The 17,897-nt window shown below is 41.7% G+C and overlaps 2 protein-coding genes and 1 long non-coding RNA gene across 12 annotated transcripts in view; 2 read left to right on the forward strand and 1 right to left on the reverse strand.

Annotated features, from left to right (window-relative positions):
• The window catches only part of TLCD3A (TLC domain containing 3A), a 24,930-nt gene extending 15,450 nt beyond the window's left edge, over positions 1–9,480 (reverse strand). Inside the window, exon 1 of one of the 2 annotated variants that reach the window (XM_082443602.1) lies at positions 9,123–9,480. In XM_082443602.1, coding sequence (XP_082299728.1) covers positions 9,123–9,235 — 113 coding nt within the window. In that variant the 5' untranslated portion in view covers positions 9,236–9,480. The remainder of the gene's footprint in view (positions 1–9,122) is intronic. The other variant, XM_082443603.1, reaches the window with a different exon arrangement.
• On the forward strand, positions 342–8,153 carry LOC309651179. The gene is made up of 2 exons (XR_014257965.1): positions 342–7,333; positions 7,373–8,153. It is a non-coding gene; the product is annotated as an uncharacterized lncRNA (long non-coding RNA).
• Positions 9,481–9,507: 27 nt separating the features above from the next.
• The window catches only part of VPS53 (VPS53 subunit of GARP complex), a 139,659-nt gene continuing 131,269 nt past the window's right edge, over positions 9,508–17,897 (forward strand). For all 9 annotated transcript variants that reach the window (XM_082443447.1, XM_082443446.1, XM_082443451.1 and 6 more), the window contains exons 1-3: positions 9,508–9,735; positions 11,705–11,785; positions 15,201–15,250. In XM_082443447.1, coding sequence (XP_082299573.1) covers positions 9,649–9,735; positions 11,705–11,785; positions 15,201–15,250 — 218 coding nt within the window. In that variant the 5' untranslated portion in view covers positions 9,508–9,648. The remainder of the gene's footprint in view (positions 9,736–11,704; positions 11,786–15,200; positions 15,251–17,897) is intronic.

Genomic DNA, 17,897 nt, shown 5'->3' on the forward strand with positions numbered 1-17,897 from the left:
TTATTTACTTTTGGCTGTGTTAGGTCTTTGTCACTGCTCCTGGGCTTTCTCTAGTTGCGGTGAGCGGGGACTACTCTTTGTTGTGGTGAGCAGACTTCTCATTGCGGTGGCTTCTCTTGTTGTGGAGCACGGGCTCTAGGCGCGTGGGCTTCAGTAGTTGTGGCACGTGGGCTCAGTAGTCGTGGCTTGCAGGCTCTAGAGCGCAGGCTCAGTAGTTGTGGCGCACGGGCTTAGTTGCTCTGCGGCATACGGGATCTTCCCGGACCAGGGCTCAAACCCGAGTCCCCTGCATTGGCAGGTGGATTCTTAACCACTGCACCACCAGGGAACTCCCTTTAAATTAATTTTGAATATTAATATTTCACTTATCATAAGCATTTTCAATGTTAAGATTTTCACAAACCTCATTTTTTAATAAGTCAGAAGTGATTTGATATTTGAATTATTGTAGATTATCTTTCAAAGTGTGTTTTCACTGGTTTTGAAAGGAATTCTTGGTGTGAGAGCAGGTTTGTTCGTAGACACACCTTGGCACACAAACATAGACAATGCCTTCATCCTTTCTGGTAACTTTATCCTTAAAAATATTAAGATTCTCATCCTTACTAGCACTCTCAGTTTCTGTTTTTAAAGTGGCATCATAATATCTATAGCAACCCAAGCTCCTATTTAAGTATCTAGTTTTTTCTTTTTATAGGCTGAGCTCTATTAACCTATGTAGTAAACTACAGTTATGTAGGCACTTGGTACTTAAGAAATGAATGAAGGAAAAGCATTCCTGTGAAGCTAAGTCTGTAGTGTCTTGTGCCATGCACAGTCAATCTCAACGCCAAGAGTTAATTACAGCTCAGCAAGATTGTAGGTGAAAACTTAAATGCTGGAAACTAAGAACAATGCAGAAAACTAGCATTCAAAAAGATACATGCACCCCTATGTTCACAGCAGCACTATTCACAATAGCCAAGGCACGGAAACAACCTAAATGTTCATCGACAGATGAATGGATAAAGAAGATGTGGTACGTATATACAGTGGAATACTACTCAGTCATAAAAAAGAATGAAATAATGCCATTTGCAGCAACATGAATGGATGTACAGATTATCATACTAAGTGAAGTCAGAAACAGAAAGGAAAATACCATACAACATCACTTATATGTGGAATCTAAAATATGACACAGGACTTCCCTGGTGGTGCAGTGGTTAAGAAACTGCCTGCCAATGAAGGGGACACAGGTTCGAGCCCTGGTCCAGGAAGATCCCATATGCTGCAGAGCAACTAAGCCCATGTGCCACAACTACTGAGCCTACGCTCTAGAGCCCACAAGCCGTAACTACTGAGCCCATGTGCCACAACTGCTGAAGTCCACACACCTAGAGCCCGTGCTCTGCAACAAGAGAAGCCACCACAATGAGAAGCCTGCGCACCGCAACAAAGAGTAGCCCCCACTCGCCACGACTAGAGAAAGCCCGCATGCAGCAACCAAGACCCAACACAGCCAAAAATAAATAAATAAACTAATTAAAAATAAATAAATAAAATAAAAATATGACACAAATGAACTTATCTACAAAAGAGACTCACAGACATAGAACAGACTTGTGGTTGCCAGGGAGGAGGGGGACTAGGGGAGGGATGGATTGGGAGTCTGGGATTAGCAGAGGCAAACTATTTTATATAGAATGGATAACAAGGTCCTACTGTATAGCACAAGGAACTATATTCAATATCCTGGATAAACCATAATGGAACAAAATATAAAAAATAATGTATATATATGTATAACTGAATCACTGTTGTATAGCAGAAATTAACACATTGTAAGGTAACTGTACTTCATTAAAAAAAAAAAAGAACAATGCAGAGAGAGGTGATTAGTTACAGAGACTTAAAAGTATACTTTGGGAAGGAATCTTCATTATATATAGCAACAAGAACCTCAGCCCCATTGTATATATGTGCCACATCTTCTTTATCCATTCATCTGTTGATGGACACTTAGGTTGCTTCCATGTCCTGGCTATTGTAAATACAGCTGCAATGAAATATTACTCAGCCATAAAAAGGAACAAAACTGAGTTATTTGTAGTGAGGTGGATCGACCTAGAGACTGTCATACAGAGTGAAGTAAGTCAGAAAGAGAAAAACAAATACAGTATGCTAACACATATATATGGAATCTAAAAAAAAAATGGTCATGAAGAACCTAGGGGCAAGATGGGAATAAAGATGCAGACCTACTAGAAAATGGACTTGAGGATACGGGGAGGGGGAAGGGTAAGCTGGGACGAAGTGAGAGAGTGGAATGGACATATATACACTACCAAACGTAAAATAGCTAGCTAGTGGGAAGCAGCCACATAGCACAGGGAGATCAGCTCCGTGCTTTATGACCACCTAGAGGGGTGGGATAGGGAGGGTGGGAGGGAGGGAGATGCAAGAGGGAAGAGATATGGGGATATATGTATATGTATAGCTGATTCACTTTGTTATAAAGCAGAAACTAACACACCATTGTAAAGCAATTATACTCCAATAAAGATGTTAAAAAAAAAAGAACCTCAGCCGCAAGCATCCTAGCGCATGCTTATGTGGCACCTGAGTGTCACACTTGTCTGTGACTGACCTCATGAACTATGAATGGTCAGTCTAAAGACTGAATGAACTGTTGAGGTAAGAGCCAGGCTGAAATACATTTGCTCTGCAGACAGAGCAAACTCCCACGTTGCCAGGTAACATGATGGAGCTGCCTAGCAGAGGTCTTAGAAGGATTTGGAAGGTTTTAAATAATATTAGTGTAAGATGAAGGACAGGGAGCACTTGGTAGTCAAGAGTCTGCCACTTTCCTTCTTTTATGTGTTATAAATCCATTGTTTCCTTATGCAGTAAGTGGCTTGCATCGGTTTGTCCTTATATGCAGTGGCTTGATCGGTTTGTCCTTATATGTTTTCTTCTCCTGTTTAGATAGTAAATACCATGTCCACTCAATCTGCTGCTGTTTAACATCTACTATTGTGGTCCTGGCCAATATAGCAGCACACACATTAGCCTTCAAAAAAGATTTTAATATTGAAAAGGGAGAGAAACAACTATCACTATTTTTCAAACAATATGGTAATTTATCAAGAAAAATAAGAAAATCAACTGAAATATAGAATAAAACAGTTGAGGTAAGGTGGCTGGATACAAAATTGACACACAAAAATAAATGGCTTTTCTATAAGCCAACAAATAACAATAAGAAATGGTAATAGAAAAAGAGGACCATTTACAATTTTTTTGTAATTTATAAAATCACTAGTTTTAGACCCAACAAGAAATATGCAAGACCTATATGAAGACAGCCACAAACCTTTACTGAAAGACATAAAAACCTAAATAAATGGAGAGCATGGCCTAAAAATTCAATATTGTAAACATGTCAACTTTCCCCAAATTGATCTCTAAATTCAATACAATTCCAGTCAAAATCCCAGCGTGTTTTTAATGGACTCCATAAGCTCTTTCTAAAGCTTATGTGGGACTTTCCTGGTGGTCCAGTGGCTAAGACTCTGCACTCCCAGTGCAGGGGGCCTGGGTTTTATCCCTCGTCAGGGAACTAGATCCCACATGCCGCAACTAAGAGTTCATGTGCCGCAACTAAAGATGCCACACGCAGCAACAACGATCCCGCGTGCCGCAACTAAGACCCGGCGCAGCCAAATAAATAAATAAATAATAAAGCTTCTGTGAATCAGAGAATATGTGCAAGTAAATATTTACAAGACTGATAATATCCAGTGTACATAATGATATGAGGGTTATAGACACTTTTCAGTGCTGATAGAAGTATAAATATATACTGCAAGGATTCAGCATTGTTTGTAATAGCAAAGAAAAATTAGGAATGATCTAAATATCCAATAGTGGAATGCAGATCTTCCTCAGCTTATGGTGGTGTTATGTCCTGATAAACTCATGGTAAGTTGAAAATATCATAAGTTGAAAATGCATTTAATACACCCAACCTACTGAACAACATAGCTGAGCCTAGCCCATCTTAATTAAAAGTGCTCAGAACACATACATTAGCCTACATTTGGGCAAAATCATCTAACACAAAGCTTATTTTATAATAAAGTGTTGAACATCTCATGCAATTTATTGAGTACTGTACTGAAAGTGAAAAGCAGAATGGGTAAGTGTAGCAGTTGTTTATCCTCAATTGCCTTGCTGACAGGGAGCTGCAGCTCGCTGCCCCTGCCCAGCATCACAAGAGAGTATATTCACCCAGCACACTGCTAGCCCGGGAAAAGATCAAAATTCGAAATTTGAAGCATGGTTTCTACTGAATGCGTATTGCTTTCGCATTATCATAAAGCTGAAAAATTGTAAATTGAACTATCGTAAGTCAAGTGGGAGACCGTCTGACATAAAATATTTTATGGTATGATCAAACTATGGAATGCTATATAGCCTCTAAAAGGAGAGATAGACCAAAATACAGAGAAAGATCTCCAGAACATACTGGAAATTTAAAGGGGAAAGAATAAATCACAACAATAAGTACAGTGAGATGTAACTTACAGTTAAAAAAAAACTATAAATGTGCTTGTACGTATATTGCTACATAATCACGCAAAGAAAGGTTTGGAAGGGGAACACCAGACTAACAGTGTGGGGAGAGAAGTGTGTATGGGCGTGTGTTAGTTTTGTGTCTGTGGGGTGAGGTGAATTAAGAATGACTTTTACATTTTCCTGTGTTGTACAAGTGTATGAGGGTTTTGAAAACAATAGTTAGAAATTTGATAAAGCACACTACCTTGAAAATTACATGAAAAGGTAATATTTAAAAAAATATGACATTCAGGGACTTCCCTGGTGGTCCAGTGGTTAGGACTCTGCACTCTCACTGCCAAGGGCCCGGGCTCGATCCCTGGTCGTGGAACTAAGATCCTGCAAGCTGTGCAGCGTGGCCAAAAACAAAAAAAAGAAATGACATTCATTTAACATACTTTTGAGGAGTCATCATTTTTTAAAGTGTGAAAGTGTCACATAAGCTGTTGGAAAGTAATGGCCTTTATTTTTATACGTAATGCTGTACCAGGACCTGGCTCGGGTAGGTTAGAGAGGCATTAAGAGCAAAAACACTTGAACATAACAGACTTCGGTGTCATCTTAGCAGGCCAGCACTTAGCCGCCTGACCTTGGCTTCTCACCCTACTGTCCCACCTACATCAAGAACTATGGAGAAGACTAAGAAATAACATGTATGAGGGACTTCCCTGGTGGCGCAGTGGTTAAGAATCTGCCTGCCAATGCAGGGGACACGGGTTCAAGCCCTGGTCCGGGAAGATCCCACATGCCGTGGAGCAACTGAGCCCATGCTCCACAACTACTGAGGCTGCGCTCTAGAGCCCACGAGCCACAACTACTGAAGCCCACAAGCCTAGAGCCCATGCTCCGCAACAAGAGAAGCCACCGCAGTGAGAAGCCTGCGCACCGCAACAAAGAGTGGCTCCCGCTCGCCGCGACCAGAGAAAAGCCCATGCGCAGCAACGAAGACCCAACGCAGCCAAAAATAAAAATAAAACAAACAAATAAATAAAATAAAAGCATATAGGCGTGACTGATTGCCTGAGCTACCACTGATGGGAACAGGGGAGCTGCTGAAGCTAGCTGGAGATTATAATCTCTTTCGATTTAATCAGGGGGCATGCACGGAGAACCGGAGTACCAATCAAAACAAAACTGGGTGTCTAGGATATGGGAACATTCAGAACTATCGGAATGTCAGTCAAGAACAAATGCCGGTGTCCAGGATGTGCAGAAAATTCCGGAATGAAGGACAACAAAAGAAACTGTCATCATGAAAAGTCATGCACTTAAAACAGTCCATAAAGAAGCGCCCAAAAGACATTTTGAACAAGATTTAATATAGAAATTAAACTATATGCTTCACTATAAGTTGGCTTGGGAGCTTTTGCCACCCATAGTGACAACAGGATCTAAGTGTGGTTGTGCTTGAGGGTCATAAGGAGGCATTGTGGAAATTTGTAGGGGGTATTTTTGGTTATCACAATGTTGGGGGAAGGGGTTATGCTACTGGCATTTAGTGGGTAAAGATCACGTAATTCAGACATTCTGTGATTTTTTTTTTTTTATGAGAAGTTTCATAAAAAGCCCAGCTATTCAGGAGAAGGAATAGCTGGGATCGTTATGGAGATGCCTCTTAATGTAATAAAGACACTGTTTCGATCTTAGAAAATAACATCCTCTGCACAATGTCTACTCAATTTATTACAGTACAGCTACTTCAAAAATAATGAAACCAGTTGCAAATATAATAGGATATTGGAGACTCCTTTTAACAGAATTAGAAAAAAGCAGTAAATTGACAGAGGCACATGAAATTTAGAGATCTCACTGGATCTCATTAACAAAGTCTGTTTTAAAATTACTTAGTATTTCCAGCCTACCTGTATAGGCTTACAAGTTTTTTGGCACAAAGAGAAACATTATGAAAATTCCTCCTTTGGAAGGTTACTGTTATTTTTCCATTTTATACTGATGCTATCCTCAGAGATGCACCCTAACACTCCCCTACAGACTGTTGTAGTACTTTCTCCTTTACTTCTCCATCTTTTTCCCATTACCGATTAAAAGATTAAAGGACAAGGTCTCCAAGATTTTTTTTTTTTAAGTATTAGAAACTGAATTTATTCCTCATTTGGTGACATTTCAAGGTAGAAAATATGTCTTCTATGATGACTTCATCATCAGTTGTACCCTATTCCATAACAGGAAATTGTTTTGTTTATAAAAAGCCCAGCTCATTTGTGAGAATACCACATGCTCCTATTTTCATACCCAAATTTCTCATATCTGTACACTTCCGTATTTATCTTAAGAGTGTATAATCCGTCTTTCCAGGCTTCCTCCTTCTACTAAAGATATTTCTCTCTTTTGCTTATCATAAACAGTCTAGCCTGTTACTACTTAATGCAGTTTTCTTCACCTGATGTCCACCTATCTCTCTGCTCTTTCATCTTCCTAGACTTTTGTACCGTGTAACTCTCTTAAACCCAAACTTATATTCATTATTATTATCTTATCTGGAAATAGGGAGAAGGGGGATAATGGAGTTGGGAGCTTCAGCATAGGGAAAGGTTTGGGTTGCAGGGGGAATGCAATGAGAGTTGACAAGGGACTTGTAAAAGGACAATCAGTGGCAATGGGACAGCATGACTTTGTATTGGAGATGGTCACCCTGGTATCATGACTCTCCACGACACTGTGGGCCACTTGGAAGCAGAGAAAACAAAAATGAGGGGACTAGGGCTGATGACAGGCCAGAAAACAAAAATGAGGGGACTAGGGCTGATGACAGGCCTGATGACATGGAACCTTGGGAACAGTTTTTGTTAGTTTTTAACTACATCCCAATTTCCTCATCTGTGAATAGCAGATAATAACTACCAACCTCAGAACTGCCATGTAGATTGAGACAATGTATACTTAGCATGGTGCCTGGCATATAGTAAGGGCTAGGAAATGTGAGCTATTATTATCATCATTAAACATAAGCGCTGTGAGCAACCAGAACGCTCATCCATTGCTGGCAGGAATGTGAAAATGATAACAGCCCACTTTGGAAAACAGTTGACCAGTTTCTTATAAACACAGACTTACTATACAACCCAACAATCCCACTTCTATGTATTTACCCAAGTGAAATGAAAACTTATGTTCACACAAAAACCTGCCTATGAATGTTTATAGCAGTTTTATTCATAATTGCCCCAAACTAGAAACAACCCAAATGTCCTTCAGCCAGGGAATGGATAAACAAACTGTGGTATATCCATATAGTGGATTACCACTCAGCAAGAAGAAATAAACTACTGATACATGCAACGACATGGATGATATACAAATGTATTACGTTGAGTGAAAGAAGCCAGACTCAAGAGGTGACATATTGTATGATCCCATTTATATGACATTCTGGAAAAGTCAAACTATAGGGACAGAAATCTGGTCAGTGGTTGCCAGGGGATGAGGTGGGGCATGAGAGAATTTGGGGGGATGATGGAACTGTCCTAGGATTTGATTGTGACAGTGGTTACATGACTATATGCATTTATTAAAACTCACAGCATTCTAAACGACATGGGTGGATTTTACTGTATATAAATTGTTTCTTACTGTATATAAAAAATGAAAAACATCCAAGAAAGATGGATATAATTATCATTTCCTTTAAAAAAAAAGGCATTTATATTTCTGATTATAAAAATGCTATAGGCTCATAGACATTTTGGGAAAATGTGAAAAGAATGCATTCCATCACCTGCAGAAAAGTAATATTTCTTGCTATAATTTTTATAGGCATAAAATACACACACATGTAAACTGGGACCATGCTGTATATTTTTGCTTTCTGAAATATATTATGCACATTTTCCCATGTCATTAAATAATTTTCAAAAACCATGATTTTGAGTCAATAATATTCTATTATGTAACCGATTTATATTTTTAAGCCTTCCTTTACTGTTAGAAATTATATTGCTCCCATCTTTTTTTTACCACAATTTTGATTAAAAAAAAAAAAAAAAAAAGCTCATTGGGGCCACGGACGCTTCATCATGGAGTTTTACCATGTTTAACTGATAAAACAACTCTTCCCTTGTCTGCAATTATCTCATTGTGTCTGGAGGAAAAGTGGTTCCACAGGGTGACCTGGCTCTTTCCTTTGTGGTGCATAAGGGCTAGACACACTCGTATTACTAGCTTAAATTTGCATAGCGCTTTTAATTTTTATCTCTCGCCACACCCTTGCAGGGTAAGCAGGACCGATGTAGTAATTTGTTCAAGATCACACAGCTCATCATTCGTGGACCGTGACTTCGACTCCAGCTACTCAGAGTCTCAGAAAGTCAACATTTCCCCAGGGCGGGTCACTGCCTAATCTGGCTCTTTTTCCCCGCCCCCGCTACTGCCACTGAGCAAGGGGCCCCTGGGTGCGGACGCCCCCAGAAAACGCTGCCTAGAAGCTTGGCACACGGGGAATTTAACTCTTGTCAAGTGGACAAATTCCCATCCTACCAATTGTCCTTGGCAACATCGCCACTTACCAGCTGGGGTCATTTCTCCCCCGATGGCTGGGGGGACACCTACTGCCACTGAGCAAGGGGCCCCTGGGAGCAGAAGGATCGCCGGCCTCGCGGCCCGTGAGAGTTGCTGTCATTCGATCGCGACGCTGCTGGGGCGCACCCTCACTGGGGGGTCCTACCGGAGCGGCCGGGCCCTCCCCAGCGCCAGGGTCCAAGTGGGGAGGGCGCCTTCGGCGAGGTGAAGCGGGTCCCCACCATCTTAAGGAGGGGTGAGGGCAGGTGGGGGCCGCCGGACTACAGGGCTGCCCGGGGAGACTCCGGAAGGTGACAGGAAAGCCTCCTCCGGGGGACCAGAGGTTAGTCCTCCGCTATCCCAGAATGCCCCGGATCCCGGAAGTGCCTGGCTTCCCGGAAGTGCCCTACTAGCTGACAGAGCCCAGGCTCGCTGGAGCGCTGCCGCTGGAGGGTTGCTGTTCTGGGGCGTGGGTGGCTGCAGGACGTGCGGCTCGGGGTCGGGGTGGGCGCCAGGAGGGAGCTGGGCAGCAGGATGATGGAGGAGGAGGAACTGGAGTTCGTGGAGGAGCTGGAAGCCGTGCTCCAGCTCACGCCCGACGTGCAGCTCGCCATCGAGCAGGTGAGCGTTCCGCCCCTCGACAGGAGGAGACTGCGGAGGCTGGGGCAGCTCTGGGGGTGGGACCTGGGGTGGGACGCCGAGGAAGCGGTCTTCGTGGGAGACTTGGGAACTAGGCGCAGAAGGGCAAGGAAAGGTTTTGGTGGGAAGTGGTGGTGGGAAGGGGTTTCTGAATCTAGAGGAGGGAGAGAATCTTTTCTAGGCCTTGATTGTCTTTGGAGGGTGGGGCATCCTGGTGGGTTTGGGCAAAGGAGCTGTGTCTCCTGAAAGGATGCACCTAGAAGAAGGGACCTCATGGGTAGCAACCTCAGGTTTTGGGGGTTGCGGGGCTGTTCATTCATTTATCGGGCTGGTGTCGCAGTGTTCCGGATTCTCCATCTAGCCCCTTGTGAGTGACTCGGAATTGAGGGGAAGAGGTAACCTCTATTTTTGAAGCATATCGCAAAGCAGAGGGGCAAAGGTTAAAAAAAAACAAACCAAAAAACCCTTTACCATACTTAGTTGAGAATTTCTGCTGTTGATTAGTTTGGGTTAGGTTGAAGAATATTCCCAGGTGGCTTCTCTTCCCTGCAGGAACTCTTTAGTTGACTAAATTCTCTTTTCAAGTGTACGGAGTTTTTAAGAGTGATGATATTAGAACTAGCAATTTAGACCCTTGTACAGGGTAACGCTCCTGATAAAGGGAGAAAACTCTCCCTTAAAGAAGTTGGTGTAGGGGATTTAGGAAAAGGAGGGGTGTGCCATACTTAATGACCACTGGGAAGTTTTTTGAAGTAAAACATTATTACTTCTATTACTGATAGTTAATATTTATTGATCATTAATACTTACTATGGGTCTGCCAGTGTACTAAGTTATTTGTTTGTATTGTCCCATTTATAGATTTTTAGATGTGTTTTCCTTGGAGTGGTTGGATTACTCATTCACAGCACATTTGGCAGATCCTGAGGATGCCAGGCCACTGGGCAAAGGTTTTGGTGTTCAAGTCACACTGCTTCCCACCCACCTCCATCTGCCAGAAAGAGACATACGTTTCTTTTTTTGTTTGTTTTTTGTTTGTTTGTTTGGCCTTGCCTCAGGGCTTGTGGGATCTTAGTTCCCCTACCAGGGATTGAACCTGGGCCGCCCGCAGTGAGAGCACGAGTCCTAACCACTGGACTGCCAGGGAATTCCCAGAGACATACGTTTCATTCCCTTTGGACCTAGTGGGCTCCAATAGAAGAAACAAATAATGCAGTCAGTTATTGTTTGACAAGGGTTTTAGAAGAGCACAGTTTTTCCTATTTTTTAGTAAGGTTGAATTCTAGCATAGGTTTCTCCAATAAGCAGACCTCAAAAAAGAATTTGCTTCCCAGAATAACTGCCTTGAGCTAGTGAAATCTAGTACCCAGGGGATCACTTAACTGCTTTTATAACCCACCTTGTTACATGTTCTTCAAATTGCAACATTTGAAGGGAGTTAGCTATATTTCTCAGAAGGCAGCTTGCTTTCTTCTGTAAAAGAGATGGACAGTTCCTAAATGCCAGCTCTCCACTTCCTGATGCTGTCTGAGCATAATAATCGCTTTGATGCATAGTGAATTCTACTGCTGAGACATCACTGAGACATGGTGTATAATAAGTCTGTTATCAAGATTCCCTTAATACAACCATGTCATCCACTGGCTTAATCTGATAGTGTACAATGCCCACTTATTTTACCTTGTCCTTGGGATTTCGTGGATATCTGGAACTTTTAACTATTGCACATTCTTTTAGTTTTACCAAGATGTTAAAATTACAGATGTTGGTGAAAATTACAGATTTACTTTACCAGATATTTTATTGTGCGTCTGTTGTTGTTAAGCCTCGTAAAATGAAAAAACCTATGGTCTTTGCTTTCAAAAAACTTACCAACCGATAAGGAGGAAAGAAATAATACGTAAAGCAAGGCAGAAAGATACGTGGTTTTTAATTCTCTATCTTTATGTAGGTATTTCCAAGCCAGGATCCTCTAGATCGAGCAGATTTCAATGCTGTGGAGTATATCAACACCCTGTTCCCAACAGAGCAAGTAAGTATAGAGTTTCCTTCTTGCAGTGGCTTCTGGCTCATCCTGAATATTAATGATGTATTACGTGTTATACTACATAATCTAAGAGACCTTGATAAGCAAGTGAGAGTTAAATTCAAGTTAGACTCCATTGTAACCACCTTTTTTTGGGAGGGGGAGGGTTAGCTAATACCAAATACTGTTGTTGTGTTAGTGTGGAATTCTCTGTATAGTGAGCATATTATTAGAAATCGTACCCTTAGGTTGAAAGCGTCTGTCCTGTTGCCCCCCCGCCACCCCCAATTTTCTGTAGTAAATTGGGAAGTGGAAAGGATTTTTCGAATGTAATAGGGGAAAAATGGGAATGAGGTAGGCAGGATAAGCCTGGAGTTAGAAAGCTACTCTGTAAATTTCAGAACTTTGATTTCTAGCCCAGCAGACTATGGGTGGGTGTTGGCCCCTTTATCCTGTACTGGGAGTAAGGAGGAAGAGCCAGTTTTAGTGGTAAGTAGGGTAGAAGTAGGGGGTAAAGGTGAGCTCAGTTTTGAACATATTTGGGCCATCCAGGCAGAAATACATAGTTGGATGTTTGAGTCTGGAGCCCATCATTGCCATAACTGTTAATATTTTGGCATATATCCTTCCAAACTTTTTCTGATGGACATGCTGATTTTTAAAATAAATTTGGAAAAAATGATATCATACTGTGTGATCGTCTTTTCTGAGATTTCACAGATAACCTTTAGAACTCATCTTTTTCTTTTTTGGCTGCACCATGTACAGCTTGTAGGATCTTAGTCCCCGACCAGGGATTGAACCGGGGCCCTTGGCAGTGAAAGCGCCAAGTCCTAACCACTGGACTGCCAGGGAATTCCTAAGAGCTCATCATTTTCTATGAAAGACAAATTCTAGGAATTAGCTGGAGATGGAAATTTGGAAACAGTGGTATAAAGAGAGCAGTTTTAGCCACGAAGAGATTTAATTCACCCCAGCCTATCAAGACAGCTAACTCACCACAACAAATTGTTAGATTTGAAAATTATGTATATAGGGAACCACCAGGTTCTCCCTTCTTCCTGGTGGGTTTTTGTTTTTAAACTACTGAAGGTAGCAAAAGACATTTGTTGTTCCACAGATTCAGTTATATGTCTTGTCTAATGTCCCCACATCCATGGTGATGTATAGTGAAGTTTCTTAGGTAATTCAGGTGTCCCCACATCCATGGTGATGTATAGTGAAGTTTCTTAGGTAATTCAGGAAATTTATGACACAGGGGTACCTTTATTTCCCCAAAGGGGAATTAAAAGGTAATAGAAAGTAAAAGGTAGTAGAAAGTAGGGGCATGATTTATAATTTCTGTCAGCTATTGCTAAATCTTGGGCAAAATCCATCTATATACCTCATGGACATTGCAGTAGTTGCATTGTAGTTGTGGCACAGGGGCTTAGTTGCTCCATGGCATGTGGGATCTTCCCGGACCAGGGCTCAAACCCATGTCCCCTGCATTGGCAGGTGGATTCTTAACCACTGCACCACCCGGGAAGCCCTTGTTCATTTATTTTGCTTTTTTGTTTGTTTATTTTTTATATTTCACATATGAGTGAAATCGTACAGTACTTGTGCTTCTCCGTCTGACTTATTTCACTCGATACCCTCAAGGTCCATCCATCTCGTCGTAAATGGCAAGATTTCATCCTGTTTTATGTGTGACCTGGTTCTCTAATCAGACCTGTGCCTGGCAGGCTCTTGCCTCTTCCTGCCAGCACAGGTTGCCGGTAGCAATTTATAAGCACAATTGCTGCATCACCCCCAGTTCCTTCCGAGGTAAAATATCTATCGGGAGAGAGGGAAAGAGGGCTTATAAAATTATATTTTGAAAACTTCAGTTAAAATGGTGCTATAAAATTGTACCACCTCTATTCCATTAGGGGGCACCCTTTCCTCATGTTTTCAGCTCACTAAATTGGTACTAGTCCGTTGTTTTTACTGTCATTGTCTTAAAAATAGAAATAACTTTATTATAATTGCAGTTGCAGTGCATTGTCAATATAGAGCAATTAGAAAATACTCATAGGCAAAAAGAAGAAAAACTTAAAATCCCTCTTCTTCATAGATTACAACTACTGCTACTGATTTCGTAGGTTACAGCTACTAATATAGACTCTAAGTACTAGCGTTTATCCTTCCAGGCTTTTTTCTAATGGACCTAGACACTTAGAAAAAAATAGAGGTATTTATTTATTGACGTTTAACATAATGTGGAGGAGTATACAGATCCTAAATGTACAACTTGATGAATTTTCACCAAATGAATAAAGCCAGGTAACCACCACCCAGACCAAGAAATAAAACATTTATAAATAGCCCCTTCTTGCCCCTCCCAGTCACTGCCTCCGCCAGAGTTAACCACTATCCTGACTTCTAATGCAGGAGAATAGTTTCACTTTTGAAATACTGTAAATGGAATCATACAGTATATGCTCTTGTGTCTGGTTTGTGTGTATGTGTGTGTGTGCGCACGCAACGTCATGTTAGTAAGATTCATCCATGTTGTTGTCTGTTGTAATCATTCATTCTTTTTTTTTTTTAATTAATTAATTAATTTATTTATTTTTGGCTGTGTTGGGTCTTCGTTTCTGTGCAAGGGCTTTCTCTAGTTGTGGCAAGCGGGGGCCACTCTTCATCGCGGTGCGTGGGCCTCTCACTATCGCGGCCTCTCTTGTTGCGGAGCACAGGCTCCAGACGCGCAGGCTCAGTAGTTGTGGCTCATGGGCCCAGTTGCTCTGCGGCATGTGGGATCTTCCCAGACCAGGGCTCGAACCCGTGTCCCCTGCATTGGCAGGCAGATTCTCAACCACTGCGCCACCAGGGAAGCCCCATTCATTCATTTTTGTTGCTGTGAGGATTTTGTTGTACGAGTTTGTCACGATCCTATGTACCAGGGGTCAGGAAATTTCCTGTAAAGGTCTAGATAGTAATTTCAGGCTTTATGGATTATTCAGCCTCTGTTGCAGCTACTCAACTCTGTCTTTGTAACTCAAAGGCAGCTGTCGATAATATGTAAACGAATGGACATGGCTGTTTTCCAATAAACATTATTTATGAAAAATAGATTCCAGGCTGGATTTTGCAGTTGTTGCCAACTACTGCTATACTTCCCCCGCCCTCCCACCCCGGCTGCACTGCAAGGCTTGCGGGATCTTAGTTCCCCAACCAGGGATTGAACCCATGCCCCTGCTTTGGAAGCACAGAGTCCTAACCATTGGACCACCAGGGAATTCCCTATACTTTGTTTTTTTTAAGTAAAAATTGTATCATACCGTATGATTAGTTTCTTTGAGACGTCATAAATAGCCATTATAGTTCATCATTTCTCTGTGAAAGAGGAATTCCAGGAAGTGAAATAATAGCTGGCACTTTTCCTTCTTTATTGTAGTCTCTGGCAAACATCGATGAAGTCGTGAACAAAATTAGACTGAAAATAAGGTAAGTAACACCGTGTGATTATTAATAATTAATGAAAGTATGCTGTTCATTTAGTTAATCACATTCTGGATCACACTTATCTGTAAGAACACTAAAATCTCAAGTTTGCTGTAGATGGTAATCTTTTTAAAAATAGTTCTTTTTTCTGGGTTTCCATATGAGCCTTGTGGCAAAGAACTCGATTCTTTGATCAGTCTTCAATCATTTATTTTAAAAAAAGGAAGGAATCTGTAACAGGCTATTCAAAACAGTTGATTATAAAAGGAGACAAAAGCATTTCTGCTATATTTTAGTGGCTTTATTTCTCTAGCAGATTTACCCTTTTTTTTTTTTTGTATCCCCAAGGCTTAGATATGAAGCTGGGCTTATATATGGCTCCCTTGGCCATGTATCAGCTAACAATATGGTCAGATCTGCTGGTTGGCGCGGGTGGTGTCCCAGGACTAAACATTGTGATTAATCTAGCATGTCTAGGGTGGTCATCAGATGTCCTTTCTGCCAAATAGCCTTATTCTGGTTTATCCATGTCTGAATTTCCAGTTTTGATGCATGGTAGATACTCAAAGTTTGTTTGTTGTAATTATTATTGTAATGGTTGATATTATTACTTTAAATATAGTTTTTGTTGTTGTTGTTGTTTTTTAACTTGTGATGAGGAGAAACCTTCATTTTGAATCCAGGAGATGATTTTTTTTTCCCTGACAACCTTTGGGTTTTTAGGTGAAGACCTCTGCCATTAATGTTTTGTTCAGTTGGGTGCCTTAAAAAGTACAAAGAAGGGACTTCCCTGTTGGCGCAGTGGTTAAGAGTCTGCCTGCCAATGCAGGGGACACGGGTTCAAGCCCTGGTCCGGGAAGATCCCACATGCTGCAGAGCAACTAAGTCCGTGCGCCACAACTACTGAGCCCGTGTGCAACAATTACTGAAGCCCGTGCGCCACAACTATTGAAGCCCATGCGCCACAACTACTGAAGCCTGCATGCCTAGAGCCTGTGCTCTGCAACGAGAGAAGCCACCACAATGAGAAGCCCACGTACCGCAACGAAGAGTAGCCCCTGCTCGCTGCAACTAGAGAAAGCCTGCGCACAACAACGAAGACCCAATGCAGCTAAAAATAAATACGAAGAAGCCTGTTGATTGTTTTGGTGGACTTTAGCTGTAACAATTCTAGTAGAGACCACTAAGTTTTACAGGGTTTGCACAGAAAATGAAAATTCCCCCATGATCCAAAAATCACTAGCGAGGGGCTTCCCTCGCTGTCCAGTGGTTAAGACTCCATGCTTCCCAACCTAAGTGTCCATCGACAGATGAATGGATAAAGAAGATGTGGCACATATATACGATGGAATATTACTCAGCCATAAAAAGAAACGAAATTGAGTTATTTGTAGTGAGGCGGATGGACCTAGGGTCTGTCATACAGAGTGAAGTAAGTCAGAAAGAGAAAAACAAATACCGTATGCTAACACATATATATGGAATCTAAAAAAAAAAAAAGGTTCTGAAGAGCCTAGGGGCAGGACAGGAATAAAGATGCAGACGTAGAGAATGGACTTGAGGACATGGGGACGGGGAAGGATAAACTGGGACAAAGTGAGAGAGTGGCATGGACTTATATATACCACCAAATGTAAAACAGATCGCTAGTGAGAAGCAGCTGCATAGCACAGGGAGATCAGCTCTGTGCTTTGTGACCACCTAGAGGGTTGGGATAGGGAGCGTGGGAGGGAGATGCAAGAGGGAGGAGATATGGGGATATATGTATATGTATAGCTGATTCACTTTGTTATACAGCAGAAACTAACACACCATTGTAAAGCAATTATACTCCAATAAAGATGTTAAAAAAAAAAAAAAAAGATTCCATGCTTCCAATGCAGGGGGCACGGGGGTCCGATCCTTGGTCAGGGAACTAAGATTCCACATGCTGCGCGGCACGGCCAAAAAAATCCCAAAACAACAACAGAAACAAAAATCACTTGCAAGCCAGTTATTTTCAGCTTTCTCCCACCATACCTTTAACGGTTCTTCAAATGAAAAATGACATAAATGACATAAACTGACATAAATTTCTCCGGTTGAGGTGCCATTAAATGGCCCCTGTTCAGCTGCAGGAGAAAGAGGAAGTGGGGGCCACAGACCCGCCTCCTGCAGATCAGGGCCCAGGTGGTGAGGCGTGGCTTTCACATATCACCTGGCTCCTCATCCCTTTTAAGGTTCCTAGGATGTTACTGAGGAAGGATTTTGTGTGGGATACTTTGAATTCTCTGGCTTGTTCCCATAAAGTTTCAGCAACTTTGTCACGTGTGGTTTACCCCATGACAAATACTAAAAGTTACATTGGTCCTTTTGAGTGGCTCTGAACACTAAGTGAAAATAGCCTTTTAAAAAATAACAAAGGTGACTCATCAGTCTGTGCTGGGCTTGGCTTCTACACTAGTTGCTGCCCCCTCACTGAGGTCCAAGGCCTGACTCTTCCTCCTATCATCCAAACATCTTTGTTTTTTCTTCTGAATAAGTAGCTGCAATCTGCAAATATTGATGGATACGTTACTAACTTTTTTTAAAATTAATTAATTTAGTTTTGGCTGAGTTGGGTCTTCGTTGCTGCGCACGGGCTTTCTCTAGTTGCGGCGAGCGGGAGCTA

The sequence above is a fragment of the Balaenoptera physalus genome (assembly GCF_965194825.1).
Source record: "Balaenoptera physalus genome assembly, chromosome: 20".
Lineage (NCBI taxonomy): Eukaryota > Metazoa > Chordata > Mammalia > Artiodactyla > Balaenopteridae > Balaenoptera > Balaenoptera physalus.